This window comes from Bufo gargarizans, chromosome 4 (assembly GCF_014858855.1).
Source record: "Bufo gargarizans isolate SCDJY-AF-19 chromosome 4, ASM1485885v1, whole genome shotgun sequence".
In the NCBI taxonomy this organism is placed as follows: Eukaryota; Metazoa; Chordata; class Amphibia; order Anura; family Bufonidae; genus Bufo; species Bufo gargarizans.
In genome coordinates this window covers 451,274,631-451,299,491 of record NC_058083.1, presented here as the reverse complement: position 1 = coordinate 451,299,491, position 24,861 = coordinate 451,274,631, and the positions used below count along the sequence as shown (strand labels likewise).

Below are 24,861 nucleotides of genomic sequence, written 5' to 3'. Positions count from 1 at the left end.
TGGATCCTTACAGGGGGGGTGATCACGGAAAACTCCAAGTTAGTGGAATATGAGACTTTGTAAGGAAAAAAGAGAAAAAAAAATAAAATCATCATTTTCCGCTAACTTGTGACAAAAAATAAAAAATTCTAGGAACTCGCCATGCCCCTCACGGAATACCTTGGGGTGTCTTCTTTCCAAAATGGGGTCACTTGTGGCGTAGTTATACTGCCCTGGCAATTTAGGGGCCCAAATGTGTGAGAAGTACCTTGCAATCAAAATGTGTAAAAAATGGCCTGCAAAATCTGAAAGGTGCACTTTGGAATATGTGCCCCTTTGCCCACCTTGGCAGCAAAAAAGTGTCACACATCTGGTATCGCCGTACTCAGGAGAAGTTGGGGAATGTGTTTTGGGGTGTCATTTTACATATACCCATGCTGGATGAGAGAAATATCTTGGCAAAAGACAACTTTTCCAATTTTTTTTTATACAAAGTTGGCATTTGACCAAGATATTTTTCTCACCCAGCATGGGTATATGTAAAATGACACCCCAAAACACATTCCCCAACTTCTCCTGAGTACGGCGATACCAGATGTGTGACACTTTTTTGCTGCCAAGGTGGGCAAAGGGGCACATATTCCAAAGTGCACCTTTTGGATTTCACCGGTCATTTCTTACACATTTTGATTGCAAAGTTCTTCTCACACATTTGGGCCCCTAAATTGCCAGGGCAGTATAACTACGCCACAAGTGACCCCATTTTGGAAAGAAGACACCCCAAGGTATTCCGTGAGGGGCATGGCGAGTTCCTAGAATTTTTTATTTTTTGTCGCAAGTTAGTGGAATATGAGACATTGTAAGAAAAAAAATTAAAAAATAAAATCATCATCATTTTCCGCTCACTTGTGACAAAAAATAAAAAGTTCTATGAACTCACTATGCCCATCAGCGAATACCTTAGGGTGTCTACTTTCCGAAATGGGGTCATTTGTTGGGGTTTTCTACTGTTTGGGCATTGTAGAACCTCAGGAAACATGACAGGTGCTCAGAAAGTCCGAGCTGTTTCAAAAAGCGGAAATTCACATTTTTGTACCATAGTTTGTAAATGCTATAACTTTTACCCAAACCATTTTTTTTTTTGCCCAAACATTTTTTTTTTTATCAAAGACATGTAGAACAATAAATTTGGCGAAAAATTTATATATGGATGTCGTTTTTTTTTTTGCAAAATTTTACAGCTGAAAGTGAAAAATGTCATTTTTTTGCAAAAAAATCGTTACATTTTGATTAATACCAAAAAAAGTAAAAATGTCAGCAGCAATAAAATACCACCAAATAAAAGCTCCATTAGTGAGAAGAAAAGGAGGTAAAATTCATTTGGGTGGTAAGTTGCATGACCGAGCGATAAACGGTGAAAGTAGTGTAGTGCCGAAGTGTAAAAAGTGCTCTGGTCATGAAGGGGGTTTCACCTAGCGGGGCTGAAGTGGTTAAAGGGGTTGTCTCATGAGTAGGGATGAGCGAACTCGAACTGTATAGTTCGGGTTCGTACCGAATTTTGGGGTGTCCGTGACACGGACCCGAACCCGGACATTTTCGTAAAAGTCCGGGTTCGGTGTTCGTCGCTTTCTTCGCGCTTTTGTGACGCTTTCTTGGCGCTTTTTGAAAGGCTGCTAAGCAGCCAATCAACAAGCGTCATACTACTTGCCCCAAGAGGCCATCACAGCCATGCCTACTATTGGCATGGCTGTGATTGGCCAGAGCACCATGTGACCCAGCCTCTATTTAAGCTGGAGTCACATAGCGCCGCCCGTCACTCTGCTCTGATTAGCGTAGGGAGAGGTTGCGGCTGCGACAGTAGGGCGAGATTAGGCAGATTAACTCCTCCCAAAGGACTTGATTAACTGATCGATCTGCAGCTGTGGATCATTGAGCTGCTGATCCTCAATTGCTCACTGTTTTTAGGCTGCCCAGACCGTTTGTCAGTCACATTTTTCTGGGGTGATCGGCGGCCATTTTGTGTCTTGTGGTGCGCCAGCACAAGCTGCGACCAAGTGCATTTAACCCTCAATGGTGTGGTTGTTTTTTGGCTAAAGCCTACATCAGGGTGAAGCTGTCACACCAAGTGCATTTAACCCTCAGTAGTGTGGTTGGTCAAGCTATCACACCAAGTGCATTTAACCAGCAATAGTCTGTTCATTTTTTGGCCATATACTAAATCAGGGGCAAGCTGCGCCCGTCACCAAGTGCATTTAACCCTCAGTAGTGTGGTTGGTCAAGCTGTGACACCAAGTGCATTTAACCAGCAATAGTCTGTTCATTTTTTGGCCATATACTACATCAGGGGCAAGCTGCGCCCATCACCAAGTGCATTTAACCAGCAATAGTGTGGTTATTTTTTGGCCATATCCCAGTCTAATTCTGTCACTAAATCCATACCGGTCACCCAGCGCCTAAATACTAGGCCTCAAATTTATATCCCGCTAAATCTCTCGTTACCGCTGTCCTGTTGTGGCTGGGAAAGTTATTTAGTGTCCGTCAAAGCACATTTTTTGTTCTGGGTTGAAATACAATTCCCAATTTAGCAATTTAAAAATTTAGTGGTTTCTGCTGTATCAGAGCTATTTGAAATCTATCCCTAAAAGGGTATATAATATTCAAGGTGCACATAGGGTCATTCAGAATAACTTCACACACCCGCTACTGTGCATTTCCAAGTCTAATTCTGTCACTAAACCCATACCTGTCACCCAGCGCCTAAATACTAGGCCTCAAATTTATATCCAGCTAAATCTGTCCTTAGTGCTGTAGCTGGGCGAGTTATTTAGTGTCCGTTCAAGCACATTTCTTGTTCTGGGTTGAAATACAATTCCCAATTTAGCAATTTCATAATTTAGTGGTTTCTGCTATATCAGAGCTATTTGAAATCTATCCCTAAAAGGGTAGATCATATTGAAGGTGCACATAGGGACATTCAGAATAACTTCACACACCCGCTACTGTGCATTTCCAAGTCTAATTCTGTCACTAAACCCATACCTGTCACCCAGCGCCTAAATACTAGGCCTCAAATTTATATCCAGCTAAATCTGTCCTTAGTGCTGTAGCTGGGCGAGTTATTTAGTGTCCGTTCAAGCACATTTCTTGTTCTGGGTTGAAATACAATTCCCAATTTAGCAATTTCATAATTTAGTGGTTTCTGCTATATCAGAGCTATTTGAAATCTATCCCTAAAAGGGTATATAATATTCAAGGTGCACATTGGGTCATTCAGAATAACTTCACACACACCCGCTACTGTGTATTTCTAAGTCTAATTCTGTCACTAAACCCATACCTGTCACCCAGCGCCTAAATACTAGGCCTCAAATTTATATCCTGCTAAATCTCTCGTTAGTGCTGTAGCTGGGCGAGTTATTTAGTGTCCGTTCAAGCACATTTCTTGTTCTGGGTTGAAATACAATTCCCAATTTAGCAATTTCATAATTTAGTGGTTTCTGCTATATCAGAGCTATTTGAAATCTATCCCTAAAAGGGTATATAATATTCAAGGTGCACATTGGGTCATTCAGAATAACTTCACACACACCCGCTACTGTGTATTTCCAAGTCTAATTCTGTCACTAAACCCATACCTGTCACCCAGCGCCTAAATACTAGGCCTCAAATTTATATCCTGCTAAATCTCTCGTTAGTGCTGTAGCTGGGCGAGTTATTTAGTGTCCGTTCAAGCACATTTCTTGTTCTGGGTTGAAATACAATTCCCAATTTAGCAATTTCATAATTTAGTGGTTTCTGCTATATCAGAGCTATTTGAAATCTATCCCTAAAAGGGTATATAATATTCAAGGTGCACATTGGGTCATTCAGAATAACTTCACACACACCCGCTACTGTGTATTTCCAAGTCTAATTCTGTCACTAAACCCATACCTGTCACCCAGCGCCTAAATACTAGGCCTCAAATTTATATCCTGCTAAATCTCTCGTTAGTGCTGTAGCTGGGCGAGTTATTTAGTGTCCGTTCAAGCACATTTCTTGTTCTGGGTTGAAATACAATTCCCAATTTAGCAATTTCATAATTTAGTGGTTTCTGCTATATCAGAGCTATTTGAAATCTATCCCTAAAAGGGTATATAATATTCAAGGTGCACATTGGGTCATTCAGAATAACTTCACACACACCCGCTACTGTGTATTTCCAAGTCTAATTCTGTCACTAAACCCATACCTGTCACCCAGCGCCTAAATACTAGGCCTCAAATTTATATCCTGCTAAATCTCTCGTTAGTGCTGTAGCTGGGCGAGTTATTTAGTGTCCGTTCAAGCACATTTCTTGTTCTGGGTTGAAATACAATTCCCAATTTAGCAATTTCATAATTTAGTGGTTTCTGCTATATCAGAGCTATTTGAAATCTATCCCTAAAAGGGTATATAATATTCAAGGTGCACATTGGGTCATTCAGAATAACTTCACACACACCCGCTACTGTGTATTTCTAAGTCTAATTCTGTCACTAAACCCATACCTGTCACCCAGCGCCTAAATACTAGGCCTCAAATTTATATCCTGCTAAATCTCTCGTTAGTGCTGTAGCTGGGCGAGTTATTTAGTGTCCGTTCAAGCACATTTCTTGTTCTGGGTTGAAATACAATTCCCAATTTAGCAATTTCATAATTTAGTGGTTTCTGCTATATCAGAGCTATTTGAAATCTATCCCTAAAAGGGTATATAATATTCAAGGTGCACATAGGGTCATTCAGAATAACTTCACACACCCGCTACTGTGCATTTCCAAATCTAATTCTGTCACTAAACCCATACCTGTCACCCAGCGCCTAAATACTAGGCCTCAAATTTATATCCCGCTAAATCTCTCGTTACCGCTGTCCTGTTGTGGCTGGGAAAGTTATTTAGTGTCCGTCAAAGCACATTTTTTGTTCTGGGTTGAAATACAATTCCCAATTTAGCAATTTCATAATTTAGTCGTTTCTGCTATATCAGAGCTATTTGAAATCTATCCCTAAAAGGGTAGATCATATTGAAGGTGCACATAGGGTCATTCAGAATAACTTCACACACACGCTTCTGTGCATTTCCAAGTCTAATTCTGTCACTAAATCCATACCGGTCACCCAGCGCCTAAATACTAGGCCTCAAATTTATATCCCGCTGAATTTGAATACAATACATTGGGCCAAATAATATATTTGTTGTTGTGGTGAACCATAACAATGAGAAAAACATCTAGTAAGGGACGCGGACGTGGACATGGTCGTGGTGGTGTTAGTGGACCCTCTGGTGCTGGGAGAGGACGTGGCCGTTCTGCCACATCCACACGTCCTAGTGTACCAACTACCTCAGGTCCCAGTAGCCGCCAGAATTTACAGCGATATATGGTGGGGCCCAATGCCGTTCTAAGGATGGTAAGGCCTGAGCAGGTACAGGCATTAGTCAATTGGGTGGCCGACAGTGGATCCAGCACGTTCACATTATCTCCCACCCAGTCTTCTGCAGAAAGCGCACAGATGGCGCCTGAAAACCAACCCCATCAGTCTGTCACATCACCCCCATGCATACCAGGGAAACTGTCTGAGCCTCAAGTTATGCAGCAGTCTCTTATGCTGTTTGAAGACTCCGCTGGCAGGGTTTCCCAAGGGCATCCACCTAGCCCTTCCCCAGCGGTGAAAGACATAGAATGCACTGACGCACAACCACTTATGTTTCCTGATGATGAGGACATGGGAATACCACCTCAGCATGTCTCTGATGATGACGAAACACAGGTGCCAACTGCTGCGTCTTTCTGCAGTGTGCAGACTGAACAGGAGGTCAGGGATCAAGACTGGGTGGAAGACGATGCAGGGGACGATGAGGTCCTAGACCCCACATGGAATGAAGGTCGTGCCACTGACTTTCACAGTTCGGAGGAAGAGGCAGTGGTGAGACCGAGCCAACAGCGTAGCAAAAGAGGGAGCAGTGGGCAAAAGCAGAACACCCGCCGCCAAGAGACTCCGCCTGCTACTGACCGCCGCCATCTGGGACCGAGCACCCCAAAGGCAGCTTCAAGGAGTTCCCTGGCATGGCACTTCTTCAAACAATGTGCTGACGACAAGACCCGAGTGGTTTGCACGCTGTGCCATCAGAGCCTGAAGCGAGGCATTAACGTTCTGAACCTGAGCACAACCTGCATGACCAGGCACCTGCATGCAAAGCATGAACTGCAGTGGAGTAAACACCTTAAAACCAAGGAAGTCACTCAGGCTCCCCCTGCTACCTCTTCTGCTGCTGCCGCCTCGGCCTATTCTGCTGCTGCCGCCTCGGCCTCTTCCTCCGCCTCTGGAGGAACGTTGGCACCTGCCGCCCAGCAAACAGGGGATGTACCACCAACACCACCACCACCACCTCCGTCACCAAGCGTCTCAACCATGTCACACGCCAGCGTTCAGCTCTCCATCTCACAAACATTTGATAGAAAGCGTAAATTCCCACCTAGCCACCCTCGATCCCTGGCCCTGAATGCCAGCATTTCTAAACTACTGGCCTATGAAATGCTGTCATTTAGGCTGGTGGACACAGACAGCTTCAAACAGCTCATGTCGCTTGCTGTCCCACAGTATGTTGTTCCCAGCCGGCACTACTTCTCCAAGAGAGCCGTGCCTTCCCTGCACAACCAAGTATCCCATAAAATCAAGTGTGCACTGCGCAACGCCATCTGTAGCAAGGTCCACCTAACCACAGATACGTGGACCAGTAAGCACGGCCAGGGACGCTATATCTCCCTAACTGCACACTGGGTAAATGTAGTGGCAGCTGGGCCCCAGGCGGAGAGCTGTTTGGCGCACGTCCTTCCGCCGCCAAGGATCGCAGGGCAACATTCTTTGCCTCCTGTTGCCACCTCCTCCTTCTCGGCTTCCTCCTCCTCTTCTTCCACCTGCTCATCCAGTCAGCCACACACCTTCACCACCAACTTCAGCACAGCCCGGGGTAAACGTCAGCAGGCCATTCTGAAACTCATATGTTTGGGGGACAGGCCCCACACCGCACAGGAGTTGTGGCGGGGTATTGAACAACAGACCGACGAGTGGTTGCTGCCGGTGAGCCTCAAGCCCGGCCTGGTGGTGTGTGATAATGGGCGAAATCTCGTTGCAGCTCTGGGACTAGCCAATTTGACGCACATCCCTTGCTTGGCGCATGTGCTGAATTTGGTGGTGCAGAAGTTCATTCACAACTACCCCGACATGTCAGAGCTGCTGCATAAAGTGCGGGCCGTCTGTTCGCGCTTCCGGCGTTCACATCCTGCTGCTGCTCGCCTGTCTGCGCTACAGCGTAACTTCGGCCTTCCCGCTCACCGCCTCATATGCGACGTGCCCACCAGGTGGAACTCCACCTTGCACATGCTGGACAGACTGTGCGAGCAGCAGCAGGCCATAGTGGAGTTTCAGCTGCAGCACGCACGGGTCAGTCGCACTACAGAACAGCACCACTTCACCACCAATGACTGGGCCTCCATGCGAGACCTGTGTGCCCTGTTGCGCTGTTTCGAGTACTCCACCAACATGGCCAGTGGCGATGACACCGTTATCAGCGTTACAATACCACTTCTATGTCTCCTTGAGAAAACACTTAGGGCGATGATGGAAGAGGAGGTGGCCCAGGAGGAGGAGGAGGAGGAGGAGGAAGAGGGGTCATTTTTAGCACTTTCAGGCCAGTCTCTTCGAAGTGACTCAGAGGGAGGTTTTTGGCAACAGCAGAGGCCAGGTACAAATGTGGCCAGCCAGGGCCCACTACTGGAGGACGAGGAGGACGAGGATGAGGAGGAGGTGGAGGAGGATGAGGATGAAGCATGGTCACAGCGGGGTGGCACCCAACGCAGCTCGGGTCCATCACTGGTGCGTGGCTGGGGGGAAAGGCAGGACGATGACGATACGCCTCCCACAGAGGACAGCTTGTCCTTACCCCTGGGCAGCCTGGCACACATGAGCGACTACATGCTGCAGTGCCTGCGCAACGACAGCAGAGTTGCCCACATTTTAACCTGTGCGGACTACTGGGTTGCCACCCTGCTGGATCCACGCTACAAAGACAATGTGCCCACCTTACTTCCTGCACTGGAGCGTGATAGGAAGATGCGCGAGTACAAGCGCACGTTGGTAGACGCGCTACTGAGAGCATTCCCAAATGTCACAGGGGAACAAGTGGAAGCCCAAGGCCAAGGCAGAGGAGGAGCAAGAGGTCGCCAAGGCAGCTGTGTCACGGCCAGCTCCTCTGAGGGCAGGGTTAGCATGGCAGAGATGTGGAAAACTTTTGTCAACACGCCACAGCTAACTGCACCACCACCTGATACGCAACGTGTTAGCAGGAGGCAACATTTCACTAACATGGTGGAACAGTACGTGTGCACACCCCTCCACGTACTGACTGATGGTTCGGCCCCATTCAACTTCTGGGTCTCTAAATTGTCCACGTGGCCAGAGCTAGCCTTTTATGCCTTGGAGGTGCTGGCCTGCCCGGCAGCCAGCGTTTTGTCTGAACGTGTATTCAGCACGGCAGGGGGTGTCATTACAGACAAACGCAGCCGCCTGTCTACAGCCAATGTGGACAAGCTGACGTTCATAAAAATGAACCAGGCATGGATCCCACAGGACCTGTCCGTCCCTTGTCCAGATTAGACATTAACTACCTCCCCATAACCATATATTATTGGACTCCAGGGCACTTCCTCATTCAATCCTATTTTTATTTTCATTTTACCATTATATTGCGAGGCTACCCAAAGTTGAATGAACCTCTCCTCTGCCTGTGTGCTAGGCCTAAATATATGCCAATGGACTGTTGCAGTGGTGGGTGACGTGAAGCCTCATTCTCTGCTATGACATGCAGACTGATTCTCTGCTGTCATGAAGCCAGATTGTCTGTTACGGGACCTCTCTGCTCTGCCTGTGTGCTAGGCCTAAATATATGCCAATGGACTGTTGCAGTGGTGGGTGACGTGAAGCCTCATTCTCTGCTATGACATGCAGACTGATTCTCTGCTGTCATGAAGCCAGATTGTCTGTTACGGGACCTCTCTCCTCTGCCTGTGTGTGTGCTGGGCCTAAATATATGCCAATGGACTGTTGCAGTGGTGGCTGACGTGAAGCCTGATTCTCTGCTATGACATGCAGACTGATTCTCTGCTGACATGAAGCCAGATCCTCTGTTACGGGACCTCTCTCCTCTGCCTGTGTGTGTGCTGGGCCTAAATATATGCCAATGGACTGTTGCAGTGGTGGCTGACGTGAAGCCTCATTCTCTGCTATGACATGCAGACTGATTCTCTGCTGACATGAAGCCAGATTGTCTGTTACGGGACCTCTCTCCTCTGCCTGTGTGCTAGGCCTAAATATATGCCAATGGACTGTTGCAGTGGTGGCTGACGTGAAGCCTCATTCTCTGCTATGACATGCAGACTGATTCTCTGCTGACATGAAGCCAGATTCTCTGTTACGGGACCTCCCTCCTCTGCCTGGGTGCTGGGCCTAAATATATGCCAATGGACTGTTGCAGTGGTGGCTGACGTGAAGCCTCATTCTCTGCTATGACATGCAGACTAATTCTCTGCTGACATGAAGACAGATTCTCTGTTACGGGACCTCTCTCCTCTGCCTGTGTGTGTGCTGGGCCTAAATATATGCCAATGGACTGTTGCAGTGGTGGCTGACGTGAAGCCTCATTCTCTGCTATGACATGCAGACTAATTCTCTGCTGACATGAAGCCAGATTGTCTGTTACGGGACCTCTCTCCTCTGCCTGGGTGCTGGGCCTAAATATATGCCAATGGACTGTTGCAGTGGTGGCTGACGTGAAGCCTCATTCTCTGCTATGACATGCAGACTGATTCTCTGCTGACATGAAGCCAGATTCTCTGTTACGGGACCTCTCTCCTCTGCCTGTGTGTGTGCTGGGCCTAAATATATGCCAATGGACTGTTGCAGTGGTGGCTGACGTGAAGCCTCATTCTCTGCTATGACATGCAGACTAATTCTCTGCTGACATGAAGACAGATTCTCTGTTACGGGACCTCCCTCCTCTGCCTGGGTGCTGGGCCTAAATATATGCCAATGGACTGTTGCAGTGGTGGCTGACGTGAAGCCTCATTCTCTGCTATGACATGCAGACTAATTCTCTGCTGACATGAAGACAGATTCTCTGTTACGGGACCTCTCTCCTCTGCCTGGGTGCCGGGGCCTAAATATCTGAGAATGGACTGTTCCAGTGGTGGTTTCAAAGGAAAGGACCGGCACTTCGCTGATGTAGATCACAATGTAGATTTATTCAGTCACATATTCAAAATGGCATAGTGACGCGTTTCAGCACAGATGTGCTTTCATCAGACTGCATAAAACATCTTACACTCCAGCTATTTATACATAAATGAAACACAAAGGAACTGACATCATCAAAGAAGCTCCGCCTCCCTCATTAAATAAAATTCGCATATCAAATAATCGCAATGAAAAATTCGCATTGAAAAATTCGCAATTGAAAATTCGCAACTGAAAATTCGCAATTGAAAATTGAAAATTCGCAATTGAAAATTCGCAACTAAAAATTCGCAACTGAAAATTCGCAATTGAAAATTCGCAAAAAACATATCCACTCTATACTGGCGAAGATTTTCAGTCACATAGTCCATTCTTGCAGTGATTAATCACGCTGAAGAAAAAAAGAAATATATTTATCAGATTGCATAAGGCCGAATGCCTTATAGGAAGCAGGACACATTGTACTCACGATTGAGGCCCCTGGGCTCCATTGTCTGAAGACGATGGATCCAGTAAGCCTCCCTTTTCAATAACAATTTATTTCTGTCACCCCCTCGACGGGGTAATGATACACCTTCAATAATCTGATACCTCAACTGCGAGATGTTGTGTTTTTTATCATAAAAATGAAGGGGTATTGGGAGTAATAAATTCTGTTTACGGATAGTAGATTTGTGTTTACTTAGTCTGTCCTTCATTCTCATTGAGGTTTCCCCCACATATAGTAATCCACATGGACATTTAAGAATGTAAACCACAAATCTACTATCACAAGTGAACGTGCCCCTTATTGGAATATTTTCACCTGAGTGAGGGTGGGAGAAACATGAACCCTTTATAACGCTGGAACAATTGACACAGTTTAAACAAGGAAAAGTGCCCCGTCTAGGTGTAGATAAAGTACTCTGTCCTCTTTCTATTTTATTACTTCCCACATCCGCCCGGACTATTTTATCCCTAATATTTTCTGCCCGTTTATAGCATATCATGGGTGGCCTCTGGAACTCTCCTATCCGTGGATAGGACTTAGATAATATGTGCCAATGTTGATTAACAATAGTCCTAAGGCGCTGGGACCAGGGATGGTATTTAATCACTAAGGGGATCCTTGTTTCTTTCTTAGTTCTATCTGGTGGTGTAATCTCAGCTTTATTTTTATTTTTTTTGTAATAAAATTTTTTATTCAGATCAGGCATGAGACAAGATTACACCAGAGACAACACAGTGTATACAATGAATCATTTCGCACACAATACAGCATAGAATTGACATTAGTCATTGCATATCACAAAAAGAATCGCCTAGATCAGTCCATTTTTTTATTTTATAACCCCTCCCAAACCTCCCATCCCCTCAGAAAAAGCATGTCAAGACCCGCAGCATCTAGTAAATAGTGGGTCTTTACCAATATAGGTCGGACCGATTTCGATTTAACACATGCAGTGTCATGAATCCGTTAATCCCGACATCCTTTTCCTTTCTTTCATACAGACGTATAAACAATGTAATAGCACTACAGATAATCCCAATCCACCTGAGCTATATCCGCAAGTCTCCTAACGTACCTGCTAGATTCGCTTTCATGTACCATGTTGTGTCAGTGAATGGTTTAATCACCTCTCTCCTTTCATATATTGTGAGTGAATGCTCAATGAACGGTCTCCATTTATGGATAAAGGACAGTACAGACAATTCCTTATTGCGCTCCGCATCCAATCTATCCATGTACATCAGCACCTTCACCGTGCCGATGACTTCATCCAAAGTGGGCAGCTGGGGCTGAAGCCATTTCCTCAGTACACATTTTTTCGCCGCAAGTAGCACTACATGAGGCCCCTTGGTGCCCACTATGGACGAGTCAGCGTCATCTTGGTCTCTGGGAATAAAGTGAAACACACATTGTTGGGGTACATTTTTAACTCTAATCTTCCAGACGTCGTTAACATATCCACAGATTTGTTCCCAATACAATTGTAACTTGCTACATCCCCAAATCCCGTGCAGAAGGTCGGCTTTGGGTAGATCACATTTAGGGCACTGTCTCAAGTAGTGTGCAGGCGCATTGTCATAGGATAAATTGTAAGCATAAGTTGCCCTGTGAATTATCCTGAACTGTGTTTCTCTCCAATGTTCACTGCTGATAGCACATCTAAGTTTATCCATCCCCTCTCGTATCTTAAAGGTAAGTTTATCATCAGCCACCTGCTTCTCCCATTCCTTGAAAACTGTCTGCGCAACCCCTTCAAGTTTGACGTTCATTAGTTTCCTATATATTATAGAAATAGAGTCCATCTGACTCGCCTGGCTCATCAGAGCAGCAAACCTAGTTATGGCCGTCTCAGTTCCTAGCGTCTTTGATTGGGCTGCGCAGAAAGCCTGTATCTGCAAAAACTGCAAATATTGGTTCGGGGGTATAGAGTATTTGGACTGTATTTCCTCCCAGGACAGTAGCTTAAGCCCATTAGTCGTTAAAAGCCCATTAGTCGTCACCTAGGTTCCTTACATTTTTCCTCCGCCATTCTTGGAACAACCTGTTGGTTCCTCCCTGTGGAAAAGATGGAAGGGACCACAACGGCATGTAAGTTGAGATGTAAATTGGCAGCCTATATAATTTCCTGACGTGTTTCCACGTCGCAATGGTGTCCCGAAGAATCAGAGCATGTCTGGCCTCCTCTGGAAGCAATGACAATTTAGAGTGTAGCAGAGCACGTAGATCATGTGGAGCTACCAACTCCTGCTCCAGTGTCCTATCAGTGTAATGTGAGGTTCCTCCCACCCAATCTCGTATATACCGCCACAATGCTGCCAGGTTATAGCCTTGAATATCAGGTAACTGCAGACCCCCCTCCCATTTTAGCAGGCAAAGTTTCTTATAAGCAATCCGGGGTCTCTTTTTTCTCCATAGGAAAGCTACAAACGCAGATTGTAGTTTGTTCACATCTGTGTGCTTCAACAAAAGCGGCATTGTTTGCAATTGGTACAGGAGCCTAGCAAAACTTGTCATCTTAATGAGGCTTGCCCTCCCCAATAATGTCAGTGGGAGTTCTTGCCATTTCTGAAGTTCTCGAATAATCTTGGCTATCAAGGGATCATAGTTTAAGCTGTACATCTTAGTTGGAGACTTGCCTATTTTGATACCAAGGTATTTTATATAATCTCGGGCCACCGTTATTAAGTTCTCATCATACCGCACTCCTAAGCCTTTACCAATATGTAGCAACTGACATTTAGCTACATTAATCCTGTAGCCCATAAAGGCCTGGACTCTGTGAAGGGTGTCCAGTACTTTTGACAGGTCTTTAGTGGGATCCTTCAAAAATAGCAGCATATCATCTGCGAAACACGTCAGTTTAACCTCTCTATTCCCCACCCTTATTCCCTCATAGACATCCGAACTCAGCAAATGTCTAGCCAACGGTTCAAGAGCTATATTGAACAAAAGTGGGGAAAGAGGGCATCCCTGTCTCGTGCCTTTCTTAAGAGGGAACGGAGCAGACAACCAGCCTGGGAGGCAAATCCTTGCCTGAGGGGTGGCATAAATCGCATGGACAAACGCCCTGAAGGGGCCTTGGATTCCTAACCTATCCAATACTAGGTCTAACCATTGCCAATTCACGTTGTCGAAGGCCTTTTCGGCATCTAAGGCTAAAAGAGCCTCCCTTCCCATCTCATCCGTCTGCCGTCTCCTGAGGAGCCAATCCTGCACCGCCAGAACTGTTCGAATGTTAATCGTGGCTGACCGGCCTTTCACGAATCCAACTTGATGCAAACCAATAAGTTTAGGCATAATAATAGCCAGTCTGTTAGCCATTATTTTCGCTAAGATCTTTAAATCTTGGTTTATCAAGGAGATGGGCCTATAGGACCCCGGAAGAGTGGAGTCCTTGTCCGGTTTGGGTATCAGTTTAATATGTGCTAAGTTTCCCGAGGGCATCACGGTCTGAGTTTGGACTATCGACTCAAACAACTTCAGTAAACTAGGGACTATCTCCGGACCCAGGGATTTGTAAACCTCCGCCGGGAAACCATCGGGACCCGGGGCTTTCCCATTATGTAAAGATTTTATCACCATGCTAATTTCTTGCTCTGTGATAGGAGCATTCAACATTAACAGATCCGTGTCCTCAACAGACGGCAGAGTGACAGAGTCTAGGAAGGTACAACCTTCCTCAATATTGCAAGGGTCTTGGGAATACAATTGCTCATAATAGCTTTTAAAAATCTCTAAAGTGGCCTTTGGGTCACTAGACAGATCTCCCGTCCCTGTTCTAAGCTTGGGAGGAGGCAACTGTGTTCTCCTTCCCTGTGCAAGCCTGGCCAGGAGTCTTCCCGACTTGTTACCATATTTGAAAAAATACGCCGAGGAATGGTCCGCATGGACCCTTTCCAGTTTTTCTGCATAATGGTCGTAGTTATGTTTAGCTGTAATCCATTTAGTTTTGTTGGCCTCTGTGGGGTTCTGTTGAAACTCAGTGTAAAGTGTTCTCAGATTATTTGTGGCCTCCAGTAATTTGGAACGTGCATCCCTTTTTTGAGCCACAGTGTATGAGATGATATGTCCTCTCAACACAGCTTTAGCTGTATCCCAAAAAAGGGATGGGTTGTCCTGGTGCTGCCCATTCGTGTCTTTATATGCCCACCACCACCCTAGTACCTTAGATTTAAAAGTTTCATCCATGGCTAAATACCCTGACAATCGCCATAGAATATCCTGGCCTTTTGCAGCAACCTCTCTCAGTCTCAATGTCACCGGTGAATGGTCAGATATCACCATCTCCTCTATCTTTACTGCACTTCTCAGCTTTATTACACTGTATTTTCAATAGATCAGGGGGGTAGCCTCGCTCTCTAAATTTATTGGTCATATCGTCTAATCTTGTTTGACACATATCCCTATCACTAACGATCCGTCTAACCCTCTGGTATTGCCGCCCTGCTTCTTACTAGAATTGTTCCAGTGGTGGGTGACGGGAAGCCAGATTCTCTGCTATGGAACCTCTCTCCAATTGATTTTGGTTAATTTTTATTTAATTTTTATTTTTATTCATTTCCCTATCCACATTTGTTTGCAGGGGATTTACCTACATGTTGCTGCCTTTTGCAGCCCTCTAGCTCTTTCCTGGGCTGTTTTACAGCCTTTTTAGTGCCGAAAAGTTCGGGTCCCCATTGACTTCAATGGGGTTCGGGTTCGGGACGAAGTTCGGATCGGGTTCGGATCCCGAACCCGAACATTTCCGGGATGTTCGGCCGAACTTCTCGAACCCGAACATCCAGGTGTTCGCTCAACTCTACTCATGAGTAATGGAAAATCTGTGTGTAGCATAGCCGGAGAATGCTGTACACAGCCAGAACACTCTATGTATATTTATAATGGGTATCCGGTGGTGTTGAGCAGTGTCCAGCTATGCCAGATACGGTAACTCCGGTAGTCCTTTCCTCAGCCGGTAGAATACTGGAGTAACTGCCGGAGATGTGAATGTAACCAAAGCGGAGATCCAATGATACAGTGATGTAGTGCTTTCTAATATATATGTAGTGTCCTCTGCATTACACTGTAGAAAACACTATGTCTCACGATGCAGCACGTGTTGTCTAGCAGGGACTGATGTGAACCTATAGATCTTATTTAAAGGGGTTGTGTCACTTATCATGTAGAGAAAGTTAATACAAGGCACTTACTAATGTGTTCTGATTGTCCATATTGCCTCCTTTGCTAACTGTATTCATTTTTCTATCAAATTGTACACTGCTCGTTTCCATGGTTACGGTCACCCTGCAACCCATCGGCAGTGGTCGTGCTTGCACACTATAGGAAAACGTGTCGGCCTCTCTGGTGGCCTGGCACGTGGGAGCGCACATAGGCTAGTGCTTTTTTCCATAGTATTCATGCACAGCCACCGCTGATAGATTGCAGGGTGGTCTGTAACCATGGAAACGAGCAGTGTATAATGTGATGGAAAAATGAATCCAGGCAGCAAAGGAGACAATATGGACAATCACAACACAATAGTAAGTGCCTTGTATTAACTTTCTCTACATGATAAATGCTATTTGCTGAAGTGACACAACCGATTAATATAAGAAGCACAGACATATTCATGGTGTATTGTTCCTGTGATATTCTGCCATAAAAAGTGTATTTTTTGTCTCGCAGGCCACATAACATGCTTCTGCTAGAAGAAAAGTACAAGCCAGTCGCTGAGCTGCTGTTGACTTCCGGAACATGCCCTAGATGTGTTCTGCGTTTCTGCTGCGTCGGATTCCCAGCACCTTATCGGCTTCCATACCAGGTCTGTATTAACGATGGGGAAGGTTTATGACACCGTCTGAAAGAAAAGTGGTTGTTGTTGCCCATAGCAACCCATCGCAGCGCAGCTTTCATTTCATTTTCTGCTCTTGAAAAATGAAAGCTGTGTTGTGATCAGTTGCTATATACAACAGAGAATGCACCAGCGAGATTTTCATCGGCGCATGCGCAGTGCAGCTCATGAAGCTGTCCCCACTCTGAGGTCTGCGCTGTGCATTTCCTGATTGAAATCTCACAGGCACATGTGCAAAATTTCAGGACCAGGCATCCAAACAGTGGGGATGCCTTCCCCTGTCAATCGGTGCAGGAGGGGGAGCGGCGGATAGGGAGAGGAGGAGATGAAGTAGTGCACCATGGGGCCAGCCCCTCGGTGCTCCGACCACCTCATTTGCATAAGAATAAGTGAATTTTGCTGCAATGGTATATCCAATTGCAGCCATAGAAGGCTGACTTAATCTACCATGATCAGCCCTACTAGGCAGTGGTTTTATAGTGTTGATTGTGGCCAAAACTTGCAATGTGGTGCCATTTTACACATTTAGATTTAGAGAAATTTTCAGTGCCTAGTCAGACAAGGGGCAAGGCATCATGTGACAGGGACATCGCATAGCAACATTTGGTGCCAAAATTACACCACCATTCTGCCATCCCAAACAAAGCCAACCAATAGTTGGTATAGAGAAAAGTATCTCTCCCTGCACTTCATTTATCATCCAGCCTGAGCCCCTGTGATAAATCTGGTGCAGGTCTAGACAGCCGGCCTAAGGCTACTTTCACATCAGCGTTTTTGTTGGATCCGTCATGGATCAGCAAACGCTTCCATTAGGGCTCGTTCACACGACTGTGTGAAACCCGTGCCCGTGCTGTGGACCGCAAATTGCGGTCTGCAATGCATGGGCACTGACCGTAGCCCAGCCGCATGGGGCTCATGGACCCATCCACTTGAATGGGTCCGCGATCCCTCCGTTCCGCAAAAATATAGAGGAGCATGTTCTATGTTTTTGCGGTGCGAAGGCACAGAACAAAACCCCAGAAAGCACTTCATAGTGCTTCCATAGGGTTCTGTTCCGTGCTTCCATTCCGTATCTCCGGATTTGCAGACCCATTGAAGTGAATGGGTCCGCATCCGTGATGCGGAATGCACACGGAACAGTGCAAATGCGGTCTGCAATACGGCAATGGGCAGCACACGTTTGTGTGAACGAGCCCTTAGGATAATACAACTGTCTGCATCCGTTATGAACGCATCTGGTTGTAACATAGCAATGATTGCTCTGTCTCTAAAACCATTGTAAGTCAATGGGGGACGGATCCATTTTCCGCATCCCAGGACGCACTTAAAACCAGCACTTTTGTGTGCGTCATGGGAATGCAATAAAACAGAACAGAACATATTCTGGTGCACTCCGTCCCCTTCAGTTCAGTTTTGTCCCCATTGACAATGAATGGGGACAAAACGGAAGCATTTTTCCCCCGCTATTGAGGTCCTATGACGGATCTCAATAGCGGCAAATGTGAAAGTAGCCTAAGCCTGTGCCATCTATAGGATTAATAAATGTACCCTAATGTGTGGCCATTTTCACCCTGACAGTATTTTATGCAGCGCATCTTGCTATCTGGATGTATTCAGTATTTATGTTGGTTCTCCTTGTAGTAAGGGCTTTGAGAACATTAATATCAAAATTACAGGTTAAAAGTTTATATTATGTTACATGGATATAAAAGGAAGTCTAAAGAGACCGGTAAATCCAAATTTACGGTATGTACTTATATACATTATTTCAATTTCAGGAACTGGCTGCTGAGTTGTGGAAGTTCCTGCGAAGTGATGGAGACATTTCCCCACCTAGTAAGAAGGTCCGGTTGGAAGAAGCTTTGGATGGGTGCAAGAATGAGATCTCTGGGAATGTCAAAGATGCTGATGTATCCGAAGAGCCTCAGACATGTAATGTGTGCCTGGGGATTCTGCAGCAGCACTGCAGTACAGAGTTTGTTAAAAAGGTATTGTCCCCGTGTGCAGTAATGGAGACCCTGCACGAGTCAGGCTACTCGCGAAGCTATAATATGGGCGCATGCTTGCATCTGTTTTAGCTGCTACTGTAAAATGCTGCGGGTTTTCTGAACGCAGTGGTTGCAGATTGATGCCATGCACCCTAGTGGCTTATAGACCTTAAACTTTAAAGGGTTCTCCCCCCCCCCCCTCCCCAATAGACCTGGGGAAGGAAGCATGCTTAACCTGTTCCCTGCCGTTTGGTTCTGTCTGCAGAGCTCCAATCCTTGCTTGTCAACTTCTGACCATGGACAAGGTTTATGTGCTACTGCAGCCATTGACTGGTCGCAGCGGTGATGTGTTACCCAAGTGGCATATGACCCAGTGATGTGCTGCATCACAGCCTCGGCCACTCATTGGCTGCAGCGGCACACATGACCCTCCCTTCCCATTGATAAGCAGGAACACTGCGAAGAGAAGAAGCCAACACTGAGCAACAGGTACAGGTAAGTATGCCTCCCTCCACAGGTCCAGTGGCGAGGAGGGGACCTAAAATATGTTCAAAAGGTGGTGAACCCCCTCAAAACAGTGTTTCCCATTTCCTTGTACACTTTGCTTCTCGATGTGTCGCTGTACAGTCATTAGTTTGACACTTGTGACTTATACTTTGTCTATACTTTCAAGCAGTATGGCCATAGACTTGCACAGTGATTGCAGATTTCTTTTGTGTCGTCCATTACTTGATATGCCTTTTTATATACTGACAGTGTGCCTATCTTTTTTTTTATCTCTAGATTTTCCATAAAGTCCAGTCCGCTGGGTACGAGTTTCAAGACTTTGTTTTCTCAGTGTCCCTCCCAGCACAGCTATTAGTGAGAGAGGTAAGGGAATATTAGTATTCTTTCCAAACGAACATAACATTATTTAGCTTTTCAGTTATATTCTTTTAAAATCCCTTCCGCCTGCCACCCATTGAACGGAGCAGCCTGCAAACATTGCAGTGGCACTCATGTTCATACATTTCCCCAGCCCCAGACCATACAATCCTCAGGACACCCATTACTGTACTCAAAACTTTACTACTTTACTCATACTTTCCTATGTGCAAAATACCTGTGTCCTGTCTATCACCTGTCAGCATGTACAGCGTTTACAGGCAGTGCCTTAGGGAGGGAGCGGGCACCATGACCACCGGGTTTCTGCTGTGAGACCTACAACACATTTATGGGATCAGCCATAATGCTGGTCACATACATTCCACCCCTCAGATGCCGTGGCGAGTTCTACTTTACACCAGTTAAATCTCCCCCAAAGTGTTTGAACTAATCAACTTCGAATTCTAATGGCTATGTAGCCATCAATGAAGACAATGGGCAATTTTGCAATGCCAGCCAGTTATAGTTATAGTCACCCAGGGTGACTTAAAAAAATAAAATTATATATATATAGTAGTTTAATAGTAAGGACGTGCGCATATATATATATATATATATATATATATATATATATATATATATGTATGTACGTCCTTACTATTAAAATCGAACAATATTAATCCCATACGGTGAATGGTGTAATGTAAAAAAAATATAAAAAATAACCAATTTGCCATTTTTTTATTTTTTTTTGGGTCACTTAATTTCCCATAATTTTTTTATAAAAAAATTACCATTTTGAAGTGTGTGTGACTTTTTGGTATCACTAAAAAGTAAAGATCACCCTACCAAAGATGAGCCCTCACGCTCCGTACGCGTAACTACAAAGAAGTTATAGGGGTCAAAATATGGTAATGAAAAAAATATATTTTTAAATTTATTAAAATGCAAGAAAACATGAACAAGTGTGGTATCGTTGTAATTGCACTGACCTGGAGAATGAAGGACACAGGTCAATTTTTCTTCATAGTGAATGAAAAATAAAACTGTCAGAATTGCGTTTTTTTTCCAATTCCACCCCATTTGGAATTTTTGTTCCTGCCTCCCACTACTTTAAATGCAACCAGAAATGGTGCCATTAGAAAGCACAATAAGCCCTCATCAGACTATGTAAACGGAAAAATAAAAAAAGTTATGACTCTGGGAAAGCGGTGAGTGAAAAACGGAAACACAAAAATGGAAAATCGCCCGTTCCTCTAAGGGTTAATGCACAAATAAAAGACCTCTGAAATCAGTGGGCCTGTCACTGCACTATACTGCCATCCGAGAGGGAAACGTATGGGAGGCCCTTTCATAGTAGCTTTACAGCTGATGTAGTGGTGACTAAACCTGCATATGATATAGTGACCAAACAATTACATGTTTTTGAACTTAGAGGTTTTATGACTGTTTGTTTAATATTGGTGACCTGTCCTCGGGGTAGGTAATCAATATTTGATCATGGGCGTCCGACTCCCGGCACTGCCACCGATCAACTAGGCCAGTGACGTCATGTGGCTGAGCTGTAAAGACAAGCACATCTGCTATCCAATGGACAGTGCTCTGCTTTGTAAGCTGCGAGGAGGCAGCGGTGCTAACCAGAGGGCCGCAGCCGTCTCAAACAGCTGATCATTAAGGGGCCCAGATGTTGGACCCCCACTGATCATATACTGATGACCTTATAGAGGATAGGTCATCAATATCAGACTCTCAGAAAACCCCTTTTACAGACAAAAATCGGATATTTTACCAATTCACCAGGCAGAGGGAGCACTTACACAAGTAAAATATTTGTGCACGCTTATGATGTCTTGCTTTTATACTTTAAAGGCATATTCCTGTTATTTCTAGCCACAGGATAGGGGGTATCTATTAAATCCTACTGCTGGGACCCCTACTGATCATGAGAATGGGGCCCCTTACCCCCTGCAGCCCCCCTAATATCAACGCGGCCGCTCCATTCATTTCTATGGTTTTGCAGATAGCTGAGTACAGCACTCAGCTCTTTCTAGAATTAGGGCCCCTGTTCTTGTGATTGGTGAGGGTCCCAGTGGTAGGACCCTGACCGACCTAATAGTTATCCCCTATCTTGTGGATCGGGGATAATTTGAAACAACCGGAATACCCCTTTAAGGGAGTTTTCTCACTACAGTTAGATATGCCAACATGTACTGATTGCATGGGTCCAGCGGCTGAGACCTCCATAATTCCTAGAGAAAAGTGAATGGTGCTCAGTTGCAGGGCAGCTTCTAGGGAATTTGGCATAAAATAATGCTGCAATGAGATACAGACTGTTATAGAAGAGGTGACTGGATGGTGTGTTCTAACTTCTGCAGCTGCTAATCTTCATGTTGTGGAACACCATGCATCCAATAAAATGAAGATCTATAAAACACTTTTGATGGCGCCATTAAATTTACGCCTCATGCACACGACAGTTGTTTTTTGCGTCCGCAAATTGTGCATCGCCAAAAAAACGGACGCGGCATCCGTTTTTTGGGGAGGATCCATTTTTTTTTTCCACAGATCCCTTGTAATAAATGCCTATCCTTGTCTGCAAATGTGAAAAAAGTAGGACATGCACTATTTTTTATTTTTTTGCTGAAGGGAAACATGAACAACGGACGCAGAACACAAACGGATGAACTATCAGCATTTTTTTGCTGACCTATTCAAATGAATGGGTCCCCATCCTATCTGCCAAAAAAATGGAACGGAGGCCGAGAAAAACAACTGTTGTGTACATGAGGCCTTACTGTATCTTACATTGGAAAAGGGGAAAAATTATTTGTGGGTGAAATAGAAAAATAGTCCCACAATTCCTTATTTTTTGGGAGGGGGTTTGTTATTCCAGCATTCACTTTAGGCCTCATGCACACGACAGTTTTTTTTCACGGTCCGCAAAAACAGGGTCCGTGGGTCCGTGATCGTTTTTTCGTCCGTGGGTCTTCCTTGATTTTTGGCGGAGCCAAACGGATCCGTCCTGAATTACAATGCAAGTCAATGGGGACGGAGCCGTTTGACGTTGACACAATATGGTGCAATTGCAAACGGATCCGTCCCCATTGACTTTCAATGTAAAGTCAGGAGTCCCTTTACTTTCACACTTGCGTTCATATAATGCAGACGGTGGCTCCTTTCAGAGAGGATCCGTCTGCATTATATTGTTAAAACATTTCTAAGTGTGAAAGTAGCCTCAGACGGATCCGTCCAGACTTTACATTGAAAGTCAATGGGGGACGGATCCGTTTGAAAATTGAGCCACAGTGTGTCCTCTTCAAACAGATCCGTCCCCATTGACTTCCATTGTAAGTCTGGACGGATCCGCTTGCCTCCGCACGGCCAGGCGGACACCGAACATAACTTGAAGCGTCCCCATCACCATGGGAACGCCTCTATGTTAGAATATACTGTCGGATATGAGCTACATCGTGAAACTCAGATCCAACAGTATATTCTAACACAGAGGCGTTCCCATGGTGATGGGGACGCTTCAGGTTAGAATATACTGAAAAACTGTGTACATGACTGCCCCCTGCTGCCTGGCAGCACCCGATCTCTTACAGGGGGCCGTGATCAGCACAATTAACTCCTCAGGTGCCGCACCTGAAGGGGTTAATTGTACTATCATATCCCCCTGTAAGAGATCAGGGCTGCCAGGCAGCAGGGGGCAGACCCCCCCCCCCTCCCCAGTTTGAATATCGTTGGTGGCACACTGTGCGCCCACCATCGGGCCCCCCCCCCTTCCTCCCTCTATTGTTATAAATCGTTGGTGGCACAGTGTGCTCCCACCATCGCCCCCTCCCTCCCTCTATTGTAATAAATCGTTGGTGGCACAGTGTGCGCCCACCATCGCCCCCCTTCCCTCTATAGCAGTAACAACATTGGTGGCAGTGTGCGGCCTCCCATCCCCCCCCGATCATTGGTGGCAGCGTAGTTCCGATCGGAGTCCCAGTTTAATCGCTGGGGCTCCGATCGGTAACCATGGCAACCAGGAAGCTACTGCAGCCCTGGTTGCCATGGTTACTTAGCAATAGTACAATAGTTGAAGATTCATACTTGCCTGCTTGCTGCTGCGATGTCTGTGACCGGCCGGGAGCTCCTCCTACTGGTAAGTGACAGTTCTTTAGCAGTGCGCCGCACAGACCTGTCACTTACCAGTAGGAGGAGCTCCCGGCTGGACACAGACATCGCAGCAGCAAGCAGGTAACTATGAATCTTCTACTATTGTACTATTGCTAAGTAACCATGGCAACCAGGACTGCAGTAGCGTCCTGGTTGCCATGGTTACCGATCGGAGCCCCAGCGATTAAACTGGGACTCCGATCGGAACTACGCTGCCACCAATGATCGGGGGGGGGGGGAGATGGGAGGCCGCACACTGCCACCAATGTTGTTACTGCTATAGAGGGAGGGAGGGGCCGATGGGGGGTGCACACTGTGCCTCCTACGATTTAATACAATAGAGGGAGGGAGGGGGGGGGGCGATGGTGGGCGCACACTGTGCCACCAACGATTTATTACAATAGAGGGGGGGGGGGCCCGATGGTGGGCGCACACTGTGCCACCAACGATATTCAAACTGGGGGGGGGGGGTCTGCTGATCAGCCCTGATCTCTTACAGGGGGATATGCCGCACCTGAAGGGGTTAATTGTGCTATCATATCCCCCTGTAAGAGATCGGGTGCTGCCAGGCAGCAGGGGCAGTCTTGTACAAAGTTTGTAGTGTATTCTAACTAGAAGTGTCCCCATCACCATGGGAACGCTTCTGTGTTAGAATATACTGTCGGATATGAGTTTTCACGAAGTGAAAACTTAGATCTGAAAAAGCTTTTATGCAGACGGATCTTCGGATCCGTCTGTATGAAAGCAACCTACGGCCACGGATCACGGACACGGGTGCCAATCTTGTGCGCATCCGTGTTCTTTCACGGACCCATTGACTTGAATGGGTCCGTGAACCGTTGTCCGTCAAAAAAATAGGACAGGTCTTATTTTTTTGACGGACAGGATACACGGATCACAGCCTCGGCTGCAAAACGGTGCATTTTCCGATTTTTCCACGGACCCATTGAAAGTCAATGGGTCCGCAAAAAAAAACGGAAAACGGCACAACGGCCACGGATGCACACAACGGTCATGTGCATGAGGCCTTATGCTGAAAATGAAATGCCCGCCTCATTCCACAGTATGATTACAGCGATACCAGATTTGTAATCACTGGCTGCAGCAGTCACATCCATCAAGAGGGAGGGTGGCTTTTTTTTTTTTTACATTCTAATCAGTTTTCAAAAGTAAATTTTACATGGCTTGAAACCCCCTTCTTAATACAGACCCACTCGTCTGTCTGTGGTCCCACCACT

At 45.8% G+C, this 24,861-nt stretch overlaps 1 protein-coding gene across 2 annotated transcripts in view; it reads left to right on the top strand.

Moving 5' to 3' along the window:
* PUS10 (pseudouridine synthase 10) overlaps nt 1–24,861 on the top strand; it is a 124,383-nt gene that overhangs the window by 4,865 nt on the left and 94,657 nt on the right. For both annotated transcript variants that reach the window (XM_044290578.1, XM_044290577.1), the window contains exons 2-4: nt 16,442–16,577; nt 18,386–18,595; nt 19,379–19,465. In XM_044290578.1, coding sequence (XP_044146513.1) covers nt 16,452–16,577; nt 18,386–18,595; nt 19,379–19,465 — 423 coding nt within the window. In that variant the 5' untranslated portion in view covers nt 16,442–16,451. The remainder of the gene's footprint in view (nt 1–16,441; nt 16,578–18,385; nt 18,596–19,378; nt 19,466–24,861) is intronic.